This window comes from Siphateles boraxobius, unplaced genomic scaffold (assembly GCF_051911475.1).
Source record: "Siphateles boraxobius isolate OS27281-9 unplaced genomic scaffold, OSU_SipBor_1 84, whole genome shotgun sequence".
Taxonomy (NCBI): Eukaryota; Metazoa; Chordata; class Actinopteri; order Cypriniformes; family Leuciscidae; genus Siphateles; species Siphateles boraxobius.
The window spans coordinates 1,252,837-1,271,128 of NW_027509213.1; the positions used below are offsets into that span (position 1 = coordinate 1,252,837).

General features: G+C 37.6%; 1 protein-coding gene across 8 annotated transcripts in view; it reads right to left on the reverse strand.

The window, feature by feature from the left end:
• Positions 1-18,292, reverse strand: part of plekhg4b (pleckstrin homology domain containing, family G (with RhoGef domain) member 4B) — a 73,099-nt gene that overhangs the window by 24,719 nt on the left and 30,088 nt on the right. For all 8 annotated transcript variants that reach the window (XM_077221651.1, XM_077221655.1, XM_077221650.1 and 5 more), the window contains 3 exons: positions 15,081-15,278; positions 8,723-9,842; positions 716-919 (listed from right to left, as the gene is read on the reverse strand). In XM_077221651.1, coding sequence (XP_077077766.1) covers positions 716-919; positions 8,723-9,626 — 1,108 coding nt within the window. In that variant the 5' untranslated portion in view covers positions 9,627-9,842; positions 15,081-15,278. The remainder of the gene's footprint in view (positions 1-715; positions 920-8,722; positions 9,843-15,080; positions 15,279-18,292) is intronic.

Consider the following 18,292-nt stretch of genomic DNA (forward strand, 5'->3'; position numbering starts at 1 on the left):
GTATGTCATTTTTTTGACTGTAGTAAAGCACAAAAATACCATAGTATGTTATGGCTTTAACTTTGTTACAAATAATTATTGTTATTTTTTTTATCATAATTACTGAATAAAAATATTAAATAAAATAAGAAATATAACTATTGTAAAACCTAGGATTGAAGAAAAATTATATAATAATGACAATAATAATTTTACAGTAAAATTACAATACTAATATACTACAATTTATTTATTTTCAGAAGAGCTTGATTTCATAATTGTCAATGTCCATCAAGCTTTCATTAGCCATAGATTTTGAAGACATATTGTCAATTCTGTTTTATTTTAATAAAGGTTATTATTGTTAACTAAAACTAAAAACATAAAAAAATGCATTACCTGGAATAAAATAAACATTAACTGAAATAAAATAAAATATTTTTAAAAAGTATTTTATTTCAGCTAGTTGCAAACTTTTAGTTAAAGTCAAAGAACTAAAATAACTAAAACTAATTAAACTGAAACTTAATTTTTTTTTATAAAATCAAATCCAAAATACTTACAGAAAATATAATTGTATATCAATGATACTAAAATAACACAGATTTTTATTAATCATGCATTCCTTTAGTTACAAATGCATTAATTTGTGTGTGTGTGTGTGTGTGTATATATATATATTAGTTTAAAGCATCTGTTTCTGTTTCAGTGGATAGACGAGACCCCGGTCACGTACCAGGTAGTGTTATGGCACCAGAGGTCAAGAGCTCCTGGTTGAGCTGGGTCATCAGTGAGGGCAGCGGTGGGGAACAGACAGCAGGGGGCGTCGTGGACGGGACAGGAGGAACCGCTGGTCTGATGGAGGGTTTGGGAGGAACAAACTCATCTCCGCTGTTACTGTTCCTTCTGGGACCTGAGCGCAGACCATCATCAGAGAGACCTACACAGATCATACACATACACAACTCATTATCGTAAAGCCCAGGGCTGTGTGATATCCTGAACACGAACTACATATCCATTGAATATGATGATTGCGATTTAAAATAAAGCAACATTGTGAATATTGGTATAGGCACATTTAATTTTTTAATTCAGCAGCAAAAGCAGATTTAGAGTTGGTCAGTTCAGTTCATTTTTTGTGAATCATTTAAAATGCATTGATTCAAAACTAGCTCAAACTGTTGCAGAGAATGCATAAACTGATCAAATGTGTATTTTGAATGCAATGTAAATTGCTTTGGCTAAATGGATGCATAAATGTAAATGATATAGAGTGTCAGCACTCAAAACTAAAGCAAGATACACCACTGTTAAAGGTCTTTTCTGCACACCAAGGCCACATTTATTTAATCAAAAATACAGTAAAAACAGTGAAATATGACTACAGTTTAAAATAGCTGCTTTCTATATGACTATATTGTAAAATGTAATTTATTACTGTGATAAAAAGCTGAATTGTCAGCATCATTACTCCAGTCTTCAGTGTCACATGATCCTTCAGAAATCATTCTAATTTGCTGTTAACATTTCTTATTATTATCAAGGTTGAAAATAGTTGAGGTGCTTTAATTTTTATGAGGAAAACATCTTCAGGATTCTTTGATAAATTTCATGCATCTTTGCTGAATAAAACAATCTTACTGAAACCAAACTTATGAATGGTATTTCAAAAACACAATGAGCTTAAAACAAATCAAAAATACATTTAAATGGCAGAGATGCAAACAATCAGTTCATTTGACTACAAATGTAAACCTCAGAGTTGTTCGATGCAGTGGATATATTGAATAGACTGGTTGGAAGAGGTGTGACAAAAACTATACAGTGAGTCAATGTTGAGTCACGATCGAGACCAGGTGTGTGAGGCAGACACAAACACACACACGCGTCTGATGACGGTAACACACACAGCTCAGTTTTTCAGCCCTCGGGCTCCGGTTAGAGGAATGCTGTGGCTGACATTCCCAGCTGGAGCAGATGTTTGTGAACTTTCTCCACAATCCAAGCCCTCGGGCTCGTACAAACCCAGCAACACAACACAACACTACACAACACAACACACACTGCAGTTCCTCATCCTGAGAGGCGAAACACATGCCACAGACAAATATAACAACAACTCGAAGAAACGCTACATATTTACTTCCTTCTTTCAAGGCTTAAATTATCCAAATAAAAAATTACATTGATGTTTAGAGTAACTAAACACATTTAATACACTGAGCTAGAATAAATACATCAAATGTTAATGTTTTATGTTAATATAACATTTTATAGCACATAGGAAGAACTTTTGAACATCAACCCACACTAGAAAAAGAAAAAAAAAGCCTTTTTTTATAGTACAAATTCCATCAAATTGAATTGAATAATCCTCACATATTATTCATATTAGGAATTAGGAATTTTAAATTAGTAAAAAAAAAAAAAAAAATAGAGCTTGATAAAACATTTTGTATACATCTTAATGGAACAAGGGAATGGGCCGTATAGTTTATATGATTCGTATTTATATTTTAAAAAATGACATTTTTTAAATTTGAGTTTAATATTTATACAAAATGTTTTATTAAGCTCTAGTTTTTTTTTTAACTCATTTATAAGTCTTAATTTATAATATGAATAATATGTAAGGATTATTCAATTCTATTTGATGGAATTTTACTATTAATTGAAATGCGTAAATCTTGAAAAACTTTTTGATTGTGGGTTGATATAAAGTTCTTCCTCTGTGCCACAAAATGTTATATTAACATATATTTTTTTATGAATGCATAAAATAAAGATCATTGTAAAATTATCTTTACATAAAAAATACATTAGAATAAATACACACATTAATTAATAAATATAAATAAACTTACTAAAGAAATGATTAATAAACTAAGTCTCTTCGTCCAAGCGTGTGTCCCCAATTTGCACAGTAATTAAACTAAGTAATTATATAAATTAATAAACTAAGTAAATAAATAAATATTTACTGATAATAGTTTCTGTTCCTTCTCTTTTCCCTTTTAAAACTCTTATAGATTAAGCCTGTCCTTTATCAGAACGTATGCTGAACTTGAGTTCATAAAGATCTTTTATACAGTTATTGGATAAGGCTAGTAGTGACAGATTATGTTTAGTGAATTTCGAGAACATAATGTATGAAAATGATTGTGCAATTTCAGCACATCTCATGCACTTACATATAAGCAATGTCAAGTCATACTTAAGAGGTTTTAAACTTCAAACTCCTGTCACCTCCTCCACTATTGTCTTTTTGATGACTTCATTTCCTGTGTGAATCTGAGACCGGCTCCTTTTGTGATGCACTTCCTCAACAAGCAGAGGAAGCTTGAAATGGACACTGAAACCTCTCGCACAAAACACAGACAAACACCGCAGAAGTGTTGGTGAAGCAACTTAGAAAGAAAGATATATAACTACATTGAAGCTACAGATTATATAATATGCAATATATAACATTATAATTTTTTAACACTTTACTTGAAACCTGCATATATAAAAGTTTTCTAAATGTAATTGTAACCACAGTTATAATACATTATAATATTAAATGTTTAACCCTTTAGAAAGTATAATGCATTAAAACACATGATGAACAAACCAATTTCATGTGTAACAAGGAATCGGCAAACATTATTATGCATTTTAACTTTACTGAAAATATATGATGCATTGCGAAGTCCATTATGATTTTTTGTATAATGCATTTAAAGTAAAGAGCTTAATCTTTTTTTTAACTTCTACAATAAAAATATGATAAACAGGATCAAAATTCGATAACCCCCCCCCCCCTTTTTTTCTGAACAAAGGAGTCTCAGTTAGGATACCATTGTTAAACTTGTTAAAATACCAGATATAATCACATTTAGCCTACTTAAAAAAAAAAAATTTAATAATAATTTATAAACTCATCTGAAAACTTGATAAGCATCAGCATTAAACTAAACATTACACAGTTAATTTTTATTAATTTATTAATTTATTTTTTTTAAATTTTTGGAATTTCAGTTTTTCTTCAAATTTGTGAAATTTACTAGCAATTTTACTAGCATTTACTGTTTAAAATGTGTTGCAAATACACTTTGTTGAATCAGTTCATTTGTATGAATCATCTGAATGAACTGATTGACTGGAATGAATCAGGATTTCCAATGCTACATATGATTTTCTTTCAGTTTGCTCGGTTGTAAAGTTGTGCACCGCTACAAGTTGGAAAATGTAGGTTGTTGCGGGGAAAGCTAAAACAAGTTGGTAGTGTCGTTGCTTTTAGTTATTCACTAACCAACACTGTTCAAAAGCTGCTGTGCCAACAACATTTGGTTGACTTTGCATGCGTCTCTGAGAGATGGACCGAGTTCTGTGGCATCATGGGAACCAGGTTATAATAGCAAGAGACCTAATGGAATCCCAAAGGCCAGGCAAAACCACATCACCCGTAATCTGATCCAGCCTCAAAGTCATTGGCATTTGTTTTCCGAACAAAGTCTGAGCTGACCCTTGCTTCGCTCGGGCTTTGTAGCAGAACAGATATTACGTAGAGATGGGCTTCACTCTTTAAGCCTCTCTTCAGCATCTCCACGAGCTCAACGGGACACAATGCTTCCCATTATGACGGAGCGGGCCATCTGGATGTGAGCTTAACATCAGCGCAGGTAAGCGGCACAGAGATCCTCCCACAGGTGGTCATCGGATCCGCTGTGGCTTCATGCCCAGACTGAATGGCTCGTATTTTCATGTGTGGGAAAGAGAGCCAGAGATCCCAGATGGGATTTTACCTAAACCACACTGTGTGTGAGAGCCATAGAGAATGAACTCACTTCTAAAGCCATTTTCTAACCAGACTTGACGTGACAAGTCATATTTCGTCCGTACACTAAAAGCAAAAGGGCTGGGCAAAGTAAGAGCATTATACCGTTCAGGATGATTAATCGTCTGATAGTCAGCCATTTAGAGATCTCAAGTCTCACCTTTTTATTCAGGCCTTTTTATGACCTATTCTTTGTTCAGCTTGTATTTTAATGTATTTGTAACATGCGTGTGTGGTTGTATTCTGTGGTGTTGTCTTGTTTATTGTTACTTACTTTTGTATTATTTTTGCTTGTAAGGTGACATGGGTGTCTCGAAAGGCGCTTTTATATAAAACGGATTATTATTATTATTATTATTATTATAAAAAATATTAAAAGGCACACTATGCAGGAATTCCGTTTTTGTCAAACAGCGACCCCTAGAGTCGCTGTTTGTAGAGTACTTGTATTTAACATTTGTAGAGTACTTGTATTTAACATTACTGTCGTAAACACCACTCACGCAGAGCGTCTCTTCACTCACGGCCTGATACCCCCCCTACTAGTAGCCTACCTCGTTTGATGGCTTATAACATTTTTACATGGTTGCAGCTAAATGAATAAGAAAATAGCCTAGGCCTACTATATCATTTCATTTGTGTTTTTTTGTGTGTAATGTAAACATTACAAAATGCCAGATGACATCAATAAAGTTACATGTACGTTGCATTATTTCATAACATTGGCCATTATGATGTCGTTAGACTTGATTATTGCAATTTATCACAATAGTTTGCAAATAGCGCTCGTTTACACTATTTACAACGTGTAGGCTTATTTATGTCCTGATAATTATGTGAGATATTGACTCTCTCATGATAATCACAGGAATGAACTTTAACAGTGAAAAAGCCTGACCGAATGGGAGTCTTGTCCAGTTCCTCACGATGTCAGATTCTCGTTTCCTTTTCCTAATCTCTTCCGACCGCGTTTTCTTTGCTTTTTCCATAGTCGAGTATCACGTCTGAAATGCGCGCGAGAGTCTTTGTGCTTCATATTTTGTTGTTGATGTGTGTGACGTCATTGCCGTAAAGCATGTCGTGATTCTCCCGAGATTTGTCGGGGGCGCTCATCTCAAACTTGCATTGCTGGTTTTCCCAGCGCCCAACCACAAAGCTTTACTACCTTTTTTTTGGATGATTCGCCCTACTATGAGTTTGTTTACCACCGAAATGTACAGAAAGGTACAATTCTTGCATAGTGTGCCTTTAAATAAAACTATAATATATGATTATTTTATATAATAAAATATAAGTATTAATATTATACAAAAGTGGATCCCAAAAGTTCATCAAAGTTGTCCTAAGACAAGAACGGATATTGTTCAAAATTCATGAATAACTTTGATGAAAGGTTTTGATCCACTTCAAATGTTGACTACTGTATATGCCATTTTGCACAGTAAGTTAGGACAAAAACCTAATAAAAACTAAAATATAGGGGTTTTGCTCATAAATGCATCTTCTTGTGGACGGTTAGGACGTGGTGTAACCCTTTGACACGAAGTAACCCAAAATCTTAAGAATGCCGAAGAGTTTGGAATTTCCTGCGGACAGACCTCAAAAACACTCCTGGCCTGAAGCACTAGACGGAGGGCAAAACACTCTTTCTTTCAAGCACTCAATCGCAGGAAGAGCTAAATACAGCAGTGTAAAGCCTTCAGTGCAGTATCGTGCCTTTGGGGTCCATCATGGCTGCACATTACAGCAAACACGTCAGAAAGACGAGCAAGCCTCTCTAACAGGGCAGGGCCGCAGAAACATTCCAAAACACACGCGCTATTAGTCCTCACACGCAGCCAGTCGCAGGCCATAAAATCAAGTGGAAGGAATGACAAGCTGTCTCCTCTGATAATCTGCTCACAGATGAGCTCGTTGACGGTCCCGCATTCTGCTGCAGGTGATAATTACACACCGGAGCACAATACAACAACTGTCTGGAACCAGAAGCTTTCAAGGCCTCAGGCCACATGATTTGATAAGGGAAGCTTGTCGGTATGAGTACACTGCACTGAACAAAAAGGAGTTCATACTGATGCACAAACAAGGAGCTCTGCACACTGTGTCCTGACTAAACGCAATGCCAATCTGTCTTTACAAACGTGACGCGGCAAAATCAATCACAAATCACAGCAAATCAGAAGAGTGCGAAGGCGGGGCTTTCTCTGCAAGTGTTTAAAGGGATAGTTCACCAAAAAAATTTTGCCCGTTAATTACTCCGCGTGTCGTTCCAAACTTGTAAGACTTTCATTCATCTTCGGAACACAAATGAAGATCTTTTTGATGAAATCTGAGAGCTTTCTGTCCCTCCATTGACAGCTATGCAACTACCACTTTGACACTTCAAAAAGTTTATAAAGAGATCGTAAAACTAATCGTAAAACATATGAATTGAGCAGTTTAGTCCAAATTTCCTGAAGACACTCGATCACTTTATATGATGAACCGATTGAATTTAGGCTTTTATTCACATTCATCAACTTACACATCAGTTGTGGTAAACGGAAGCTCAAGCATGTTCTCTTGACGTGCAAGAACCAATGAGGTTCATTCTCGTGTTACGCATCATGTTTGAGCTTCAGCAAGAGGTTTATTCTCGCGTGTCAAGCAGGTTCGGTTGAGCTTCTGTTTATGTTCGCTGATTAATGTTTATATGTGAATAAAAGCCTAAATTCAATCTGTTCATCATATAAAGCGATCGTGTCTCTTCAGAAAATTTGGACTAAACTGCTAAATTCAAATGGATTCGTTTTATGATCTTATGAACCTTTTGAAACGTCAAAGTTTTAGTTGCATAGCTGTTAAAGGAGGGACAGAAAGCTCTCAGATTTCATCAAAAGATCTTCATTTGTGTTCCGAAGATGAACAAAAGTCTTACGGGTTTGGAACGACGTAAGAATGAGTAATTTATATATTTTTGGGTGAACGATCCCTTTAAGATACATATTTGCTGAAACCAGTATATGAATAAAGTATTAGAGCATTTGCCTTTCAAATATTAGACAGAACTTTTAAATAAAGAAGGTAAACTATCGAAGACCGATGAATTGGCGGTCTTGCTCAGCTTACAGGAAACATGTTTGGTACAACTTGTTCTGGTAAAGTTCTCTCAAAGTTATGAACAAATTTCTTCCAGTAAGTGGTCTTTAATAATGTTCTCAACATGTTAACATAAAAACATTATTTATAGATTGGTCATGGAATGTCTTTTTCTGAAACATTTGTTTAACGTTTTTAAATGTTACTATTTTTCAGAACGTTCAAAGAACATTAAAAAGTAATGTTCCTACAATGTTTGCAAAATTATAAATCGCAATGTTCCCTTAATGTTTCCATAACCCAAAACTCATTAAATGAAGTTTTATGTAACAAAGTTCGAGAGGAGCATGTTCAGGTAATCAACCAATCAACTCAAGAGGAAGCCGGTATAAATAAAGCTTTTCCTCACCTCCTGTCTCACGACAAGTCTCTCAGCATCCCTCCACCACCCCATCACCTCACACTCGGCTGGGTTTACCCCAGTATAGGGGGGAGTACTCTGGGTTCGGGCAAAATTCCAAGCTCGGAGCCCTCCCCCGGACAGCAAGCCATATACGCATTAATATTACATTTGATTTCATGTATGTGTGAACTCGTGAATTAATGCAAACATTAGCAAAACATTTTAGAACACTTTTTTTGTTATCTAGGTGTGCGTCTGTGCTCACACAATGGGTTCTCAGCAGTATCAAGTTAAAAGTCGCTTCTGAAACTTATGGGCCAAAAAGAAAAACGTTTATGCAGACGATTAAAAATTGCCAAATATCGGCCTTGGTGATATATTGGTTGACCACTAGTTAGGACATGTTGTTTTTTATAAAAGAGTTGATAATAAATTTTTACCTGAGCTCTCTTTGTTGCTCCATTTCTCAATGCCAGGAAAGGCCGCCTCCAAGTCCAGTTTTCCGAAACGGAAAGCATAGCCATTCATAAGTTTCTTGGGGAGGCCGTTGCCAGAGCCGCCGGAGGATGAGCGCGCCCGGTGACCTTTAACCTGCAAGGCCTTTTGGGTACGTTCCAGAGATTTGGAGCGTCTCTCGTCCGGACTGAGCTCAGAGTTCTTGGATGGATTTATGGAGGGAGAACCGTTGCGAGATTCCTCTCCTCCCAACCATCCACGGGCACAGATCCTCCGTGGGATCGGCTCCTTCGAGACGGAGCCAGGAGTCGACTCCGTTCCCTCCTCCAGAATGGACTCAGAGCTGGAGCCGATGTTCATTGGATTCTGCAGTGCCTCCATGTAGGACTTGCGGAAAAGCCGGCGTGACTCGAAGGTTGTCGAGTCTCTGGGGTGACGCTTGCGAAGGCCGGGATTACTAAGGTCGGTGCTGAACGAGAGCATTTTGTGTCCGATTCTACCTCGAATGCATCCCTGATCCGTGCTGGGACTCTTTTGCAAGGGTGAATCCTCTGAGCGCAGGGAGCCGATACCCATATCCGTAAGGCTGCGACTGAGAACGGGCTCCGACACGGTGGACTCTCCGCCCAGAGAGTCCCGTGAACTGAGTGTTCCCGTGGATCCATGCGTGCTGCATGTGCTTAGCTGACCACGCAGGGTCGCTCCACCGCTCCGCGCCTGCATGATGGCGTCAGCGGTGCTAGTCACAAACAAAGGATTCACCACGTTCTTCCAGGGTGTGCGGTAAACCACGGCGCCGGTACTGAGGAGACAGTTCTGGAGAGGCTGCAAGTTGCGTTCAAGCGTTACATTCTGCAGAAAGTCCGGTGTAAAAATGCTTCCGTACATGCTCTCGGCCACAGGGATCTCTGCGATGGCTTGCCCGCTCCCTGACAGGCATTTTATGACCAGTTTGGCAGCCTTGCGGCCTAAAGGAACCACCTGCAGGTAGAAATCTCCCTGCCGCAGACGTACTTTATGCAGTGGTGCGAGTTGCAGAACCACCTTCTCATGTAAACAGAGCGGCCATCCCTCGTGGTACAGCAACAGGCCTTTGAATCGCAGCTGTGCAAAATAAAAAGAACAAATTCATCAGATACAGTACTGCTTTACATGCATGCATAAGCAACCACTTTCAGTTATTTGCATTTTGCTATCATTAAATACAAAAATGCAATTAACTAAAACAATGCAATTAGAAAATATTGAAAAGTGAAATTTTCTATTCTAGAACATAAAATGACTCCCTCAAAGATCATGCCAGGGTTAAATGAGACTGCTGAGTGCCCTCGATAATTAATACAGGAGCATAAGGTTTCAGGTATGTGCTCACACAGCGCTAACCTGCAGAAATACAAAGCCTCCCTGAGCAAGTCTTTCATTTCAGCCTGATCCTCTTTGCCAAGTTCACCGCTCACAACACTCTCTGTTTGGGCTGTTTTTCACAGTAATACTGAACCCTCTTTCAGCCTGAAGCATTCATCCTCCCTCTCATGTTCCCACTCTCGCAGTATTTCTCTCTGAGAGAATTGAAATGGATTGAACATGTTTAGCCGCAGCGCTACTGATTTCAACAACAACATCTGTAGCGGAGACTGTCAGCAGTAAAATAATCAGCGAATGAATGACTAGCCAGCTAATGCACAAAACTGAGCTTAAAGAATGCATGATCCATGGCAAATTTCTATGCAGGTCCAATTAAAAAACAAACAAAAAAACTATAATAATAAAATATAACATATATATAATAATTTGTTATTGTATGCATGTTAATGTGTGTGTGTATATATATATATATATATATATATATATATACACAGAAGTCAACATTTGAAGTGGATCAAAACCTTTCATATATATATATACAGTATATATATATATATATATTACACACACACACATACATTGTTAATATATATATATATATATATATATATATATAGGGGTGGGAGATATTGACAAAAATGAATATCTCAATATTTTTTTTCAATATCTCGATATCGATATTCAGACGATATTTTTGCAATCCTTCAAAGAAATGTGTGCAAACTGGCAAAGAAGGTCCAGTTGGTCTTTTGACTTGCTGCATTTGACCTATTATTGTATAGAATTACTAGTACATAAAGATATAAGACATTATTGATTTAAAGACTCCTAAACTTTGTAAAATATTAAAATATTATTCAATAAAGTCTTTATTGTTCTTGTATATTTTTAATAGGGGTGTAACGGTTCACAAAATTCACGTTTCGGTTTTGATACGATACATTGGTGTCACGGTTCAGTACGTTTTCGATACAGCAAAAATAAAGAAATGCCATAGAAATTTCCTATTTATTAAAAGAAAAATTATTTTTAAATAAGTGTGAGTTTTCCTACATCTTGAAACTTTTAGTTTTATAAATGGGGGTAATTTTTGAAGGATGAACAAATAATGTTTTGGTCATCACATTAAAAATAACATTTAAATAACATATAAAATTTGAGTTTTGAAGTGCTGGAAAAAGATGTGTGACATACTTGAAAGCATTTTAATATTTCTGCCAAACTTCCATGGTTACAAGTTAGTGTTACTACATTAAATCCATGGTGAATGATCTGTGGACTTAAAACCTATATATAGTTCATTCATGGAACGATGTTTCTCCTGGTTTCCACGTCAGCGCTGTTTGATCAGTTAATAACGGAGAAATTGTAACGCTTCTCACTAGATCTCGCAGCGATGTTATTACTTAAGTGGCGAATTCAAATGCTTTGGTTACTCGATCTCTTATGTAGTAACGGTGTCGCTTAATCAAGATCGGCTCGCGCTGCACTGACATTCGTCCGATCTGATAAACGGTCCGTGAACCACAAAATAATGAGTTTCGTTGCGCTTTCATTTCATTTGCCATTTGATGGATTCATTTGCCACAGTGGATAAGCTGGAAGCGTTAATAAGTTCATACATCAGGAAATGGTTGGGAGTTCCACGCTGCCTCAGGAGAGTGGGACTTTATAGTAAAGGAGTATTGCAGCTGCCAGTCTCTGCTTTAACCAAGGAGTTTAAGTGTGCCAAGGTCAGACTGGAAATGACTTTAGCAGAGTCACGAGACAAATGTGTAAGGGAGGCAGCCCCTGTGGTAAAAACTGGTCAGCAAAGAAATCTGTAGTAGAGCGAAAGGCTGACCTTCAAATTGGGAATATCGTGGGACAGGTACAGCATGGAAGAGGGGGTTTTGGGCTCAGTTTAGCTCCTCCTAAATGGCACAAGGCAGGCCCAGCCCAAAGGAGGAAGCTGGTAGTCAACGATGTGCGAAAGCAGGAGGAGAGGATGAGATATATAAAGGCCATTTCCCAGGCCAAGCAGGGAGAGTGGATGAGATGGGAGAGTGTGGAACAACGCAAAATGGGCTGGCAAGACCTTTGGTCAATGGAAGAGAGTAGGATCAGTTTCCTTATTAGGTCAACATATGATGTTCCCCCATCACCGCAGAACCTAAACCTCTGGGTAGGAGCGGATCCCTCTTGTCCTTTGTGTACATCACCTGCCACATTAAGGCACATTTTGACAGGATGTAAGGTGGCTCTTAGCCAGGGTCGGTTTACTTGGCGCCATGACCAAGTATTGCGATGTTTGGCTTTTGCATTGGAAGGCAAGCGTAGTATGACCAATAAATTGCCGCCTGTTCTAGCAAAACATTACACGCAGAAGACAATATTCCTCCGCCCAGGCGAGCAACCACCAAGAAAAGGTGCTAACACCAATTCTCGCCCAGGACAACTGGAAGCTGCTAGGGATTGGAAGATGCTGGTTGAACTTGATCAACGGCTTATTTTTCCACCTGAGATTGCCACCACTAACCTACGACCAGATATTGTTTTGTGGTCTGGATCAGCACGCATTGTTCAACTGATAGAGTTAACAGTACCATGGGAGGATGCGGTAGATGAGGCATGAGAGAGGAAGAAATTGCGGTATGCTCATCTGGCCACTGAAGCAGAACAGCGAGGATGGAGAGTCCAGGTTTATCCAGTAGAAGTGGGTTGTCGAGGTTTTGTGGCACACTCTACAACCCGGTTCCTCAGAGACGTCGGATTCAGTGGCCAAGAGTTGCGTCGTACAGTAAAGAACTTATCTGAAGCAGCAGAAAGGAGCAGCAACTGGCTGTGGTTGAGACGGAAAGATTCTAGCTGGCTGTGTACAGGCCGCCATGCTACGGTTTCGTAGAATTCTTGAAAACTTGAAAGGTCTGTTGGTTTATTTGTATAGGTTGTATAGTATTTATAGTCATTACGTTCCTGTGTATATTGCGTGAATGACGGGTGGTTGGGCAGATATTGTGTTTTGTGGTAGGTGGTATGCCATACGGAACCGTTGCCACTGATACTGCATATTAACGCACCGGTGGGGCTCGACAGCCTTAGTCAAACGGGTTGGCGCGTATGGTTGGGTTGCGGAGAGACTGTGAGATTGTGGTTAGGTCTCAGCAGCAAGAGGGAAGTAGAGGTCAGTAAGCTGGGCTGAGTTGAGTGGGGGACAGAGGGGGTGACTCTGGGACGCCAGAGTCACTGTCGAGCCCTCTTGAGGTGTCGTGGGCTAGTCGACGAAACACTGAGGACGGAAGGTGCCCACTTGAAGACCGTTGAGATGTTCCCTAATCCGCTCAATCCAGAGGGTTGTTATGGGGGGACCGCACTGTGGTTGCAGCCGTTGTGTGTGCTGACGCGCAATACACTGTATTAACACCAGACAGAAGATTCACGTAACCAGATGGAAAGAAGCGTAAATGGATGGAGAAGCATAGGTTACTGTAAAGCTACGTCTTAGTTGGTGATTATCTTGGCGAAAGCCGAGTACGTTGCGTTGACAGTTGACACCAACATTGTGCTGCTCCCTCCAGTGCGGATTTTGGTCGGCAGGAAAAATGGTCCAACCACCGGGATGGTTCGGCTTGTAATGCGTACCGAACCGATCTCTTGGGAAAATGTATTCCATCTTTTGGACTTATTATACAAACAATGCAATTTTCTAATGATGCAATCACGAAGCTCGCCACTTGAGGACGCCACAGACATTTAAGAAAACTTCAGACTTCATTTTTCCGCAAACAACGCATATTTTGCCTTTTCTAGCAGCTATTTTATTAATCATACATCGGCTTTACTCTTTACGATTTTGGATTGTTGCTTCAACCTAAGAAATGTCATAACACACAGGTAAGAACTTCGTAGTTGTATATTGCAAATTAGTAGCAGCTAAGACTACTCACGTGCAATTGAGGAACGATTGTGATTTTGTACAAAAAATAAAATAAACAAACCCCTACAGTATTAAAATCGCTACATATAATTGTTTAGAAGGTTATAGTGTGCATTATTTGTTTTCTCTTTAACTTCCTTCAGCTCTTTTCATGTTTGGGGGGTCGGATTGTACAAATTATGAAATATTCGATATCCCAATTTTGCATATCGTCCAGACAACAATTTGGATATTATCGTCTAAACGATATATCGCCCACCTCTATATATATATATATATATATATATATATATATACATATTTATTAATAAAGCAAATACTGTGTGAACATCCCCAAAGTAGCTTTGTATAATTTGGTTTCTAATTAAAAATGAAAAATATTATGTATTAGCAGGCAACTGGAAAGTTACTTTTAAAAACTCTAAAATGTAATATCTAATTGTCTTACTTTTTTATAGAAAATAAAGTGTTATGTTACTTTTGCGTTACTTTTTCCTCACCTGTACTGGGCTTGCTTGTATGTTTTTTAATAAAAAAAATGTTGGCAAATGTAAAGGCCATGTCACACCAAACGTTGGATGAATTGGATCATCGAAAGTCAGCAGCAAAGACATCGGTTAATAAAGTGAGATTAAATATATTTGTATTATTTAACCTATTTAATTATTGCAAGTTTGTGTAATATTTTGAGTTTGCATCTTACTGTTTTTATTAATTTTGAGGAATACTGAATCTGTTTAGTAAATGAGATGAGTAAATGCACGCTCACATTAAGTCTAGAACTACTGTACAAAAAGCATCATGTTCACACAGCGCACACAACGCCTCACCATTTCTCTCAACATGAGGGCAGTGTAGCTGTCAGTCAACACATGGGAAAACAAAGTAACTTGCATTACTTATTTGAAAAAGTAACTCCGATATTTTGTTGTAAATATAAAAGTAATATGCTACTTGTTACTTGAAAAAAGTAATCTGATTACGTTACTTTTCACCCAGCGTTTTCTTTTACTTTGAAATGCTTCTGTCAAACTGTATCTATTGAAACTGAGGGTACTCACACAGGCCTCCTCCTTTGTTATCTGCAGGATTCTCTTGGCGGGCAGCAGAAAGTCAATGAAACAGCGCAGGCCGTCGCCGCGGTACTGTCTCTCCACTACGCTGAAGAGCTGCCACAACACGGTCCCCGCGCTCACGCTGAACGGACGGTACAGTGCAGATAGTGTACTCTGAATACAGTGGTCCAACGACTCCGAGTCCTGCAACAAATCACACATTGACAGTCAATAAACATCAGTTTCTGGATTAATAGAAACCAAACCAAATTAAACCAAATTATTGTAAACAGTGATGGGGTAAACACTGTCAGCATGTTGTTTTTGGTTTGGTTAGTGACACTATCGCCGGTCGCAAGTTCAATTCCACCGTTCCCAGTTACAAACACAAAAAGCAGGATGTCAGGAGGTCACGGGACACTGATGAGACAGGAAACACCTGTCAATGTAACGTCACTGACGGGACAATAACATGCAGGATGGAAAATCCTGTCCCTAATGCAGAACTACATCATATCTGTGGAGCAGAGGACTTTCCATACGGATATGATTCACACTATCCTAGACTAACAAAACCGTGACCTGGGACAGTCAACTTCAGGTTATGAAACAAAAATTAAAATAAATGCGTTTGAGTCAGGGTTATCAAAGTTATACCTAAAATTATAACCCATAAAAAAAACATTTTTGTTAGTTGAAATAAAATAAATACTAATTGAACTAAGGTAACTAAAATAAATATAAAACTTATTTTATTTCATCAATTCTCATTTTAATTTAGCCTATGTGCTAAAATAACAAAAAAAAAATTAAATAAAAATTGTTAAAAAGAATATATACAGTAGACATTCAAAAAATAAAAACTAATAGAAATGTAAAAAAATAAAAATATATAAACCATATATAAAATTACATTTATGAATCATTTATATGTAATTTATTTGTGAATAATGTATAATTAAAAAAAAAATACATATACATACACGCACAAATATGTGTCATTTATTTATTTTAATTATTGAAAAAATAAAGAATATTATTCATAAAATAACTAAAAAGAAAACTAAATAAAACTAAATAGACATATCAAAATATATATTATATAATATTACATATACACATTTACACACACACACACACACACACACCCACACACGTCGTCTGAACAAAATACCTCGTTACAGTTTAGTAGTAATGATTTCATGAACTTCTTCACCGAGAAAATTGAAAGCATCAGAATCAAAATCGTAAACGTTCGATCTTTGCTCGCGCCTTATAATTCGGCCGCAATTATCACCCCGCAAGAACAATTACAATGCTTTACAACCATAGAACAAAAAGAGTTAAATAAACTTATCACTTCATCTAAAACAACAACATGTTTATTAGATCCTATACCAACTGAACTACTGAAAGAAGTGTTACCTGTAGTGGAAGAGCCTCTTCTCAATATTATTAACTCATCTTTATCTTTAGGTCATGTTCCAAGAACGTTCAAGCTGGCAGTTATAAAACCTCTTATTAAGAAACCACAATTAGATCCAAATAACCTAGCAAATTACAGACCCATTTCGAATCTTCCATTTATGTCAAAAATATTAGAAAAAGTTGTGTCCGCTCAACTCGGCTCTTTCTTGCAAGAAAACGACATCTATGAAAAGTTTCAGTCTGGATTCAGGCCACATCATAGCACTGAAACTGCGCTTGTTAGAATCACAAATGATTTACTTTTAGCTTCGGACCAAGGCTGTATCTCAGTACTAGTTTTACTTGATCTTAGTGCTGCGTTCGATACTATAGATCACACAATACTCTTAGATCGACTACAAAATTACACTGGTGTTCAAGGACAAGCATTAAGCTGGTTCAGGTCATACTTATCTGACCGCTACCATTTCGTCTACTTAAATGGAGAAAAATCGATTATAACTTCGGCAAACTATGGAGTGCCGCAGGGATCTGTGTTAGGCCCTTTATTATTCTCAATATATATGCTGCCACTTGGTAATATTCTAAGGAAACATGGAATTAGTTTCCATTGTTATGCTGATGACACTCAAATATATATTTCCTCACGGCCAGATGAATACGCTAAATTATCCAAATTGACAGATTGTGTTAAAGATATAAAAGATTGGATGACGCATAATTTTCTTTTATTAAATCCAGACAAGACAGAGGTAATACTTATCGGTTCTAAAAACCGTCCACAAAACCTTTCACAGCACGACTTTAACATAGTAGGATGCCCTGTTACTCTATCCGCTACAGTAAAAGACCTGGGTGTTACATTAGACTGCAACCTGTCTTTTGAAAAGCATATTTCATATGTTACAAAAACAGCCTTTTTCCACCTTAGAAACATTGCTAAGCTACGTAATATGCTATCAGTCTCTGATGCAGAAAAGTTAGTTCATGCATTCATGACCTCGAGACTAGATTACTGTAATGCTTTATTAGCTGGTTGTCCTGCATCTTCAATAAACAAGCTACAGTTAGTCCAAAATGCAGCCGCTAGAGTTCTTACTAGATTAAGAAAATATGATCATATAACACCGATTTTATCATCACTTCATTGGTTACCTATAAAGTTCCGTATTAATTACAAGGTATTGCTTTTGACTTATAAAGCTCTAAATGGTTTAGCTCCAGTCTATTTAACGGATCTTCTATCGCCTTACAATCCATCGCGCTCTTTAAGATCACTAGATTCGAGGTTTCTGGTCATTCCTAGGATATCCAGATCCACCAAAGGAGGCAGAGCATTTTCACATTTAGCTCCGAAGCTCTGGAATAGCCTTCCTGATATTGTTCGTTGCTCAGACTCGCTCTCCCAGTTTAAAACTAGACTGAAGACGCATCTATTTAGCCAGGCATTCATATAAATTTTTTATCTTACAGTTACTGTAAATTCGGCCTCTAGTTCATAAACGCCAGAGGAGAACTGGCCCCCGACTGAGCCTGGGTTCTCCCAAGGTTTTTTTTTCTCCATTGGGTCACCTGATGGGGTGTTAGGACACCATTAGGTCACTGGATGGAGTTTTTCGGTTCCTTGCCACTGTTGCCTTTGGCTTGCTCAGTTGGGGATATTCAAATTAATTAACCAATCATACCATTGATCAGCTCTACCAAACTTGGATGTCTTTTTTCCAGTAATAAACAAACATTAAGTTGTTTTGATTGATACTGTGAAGCAGCTTTGATACAATCTGTATTGT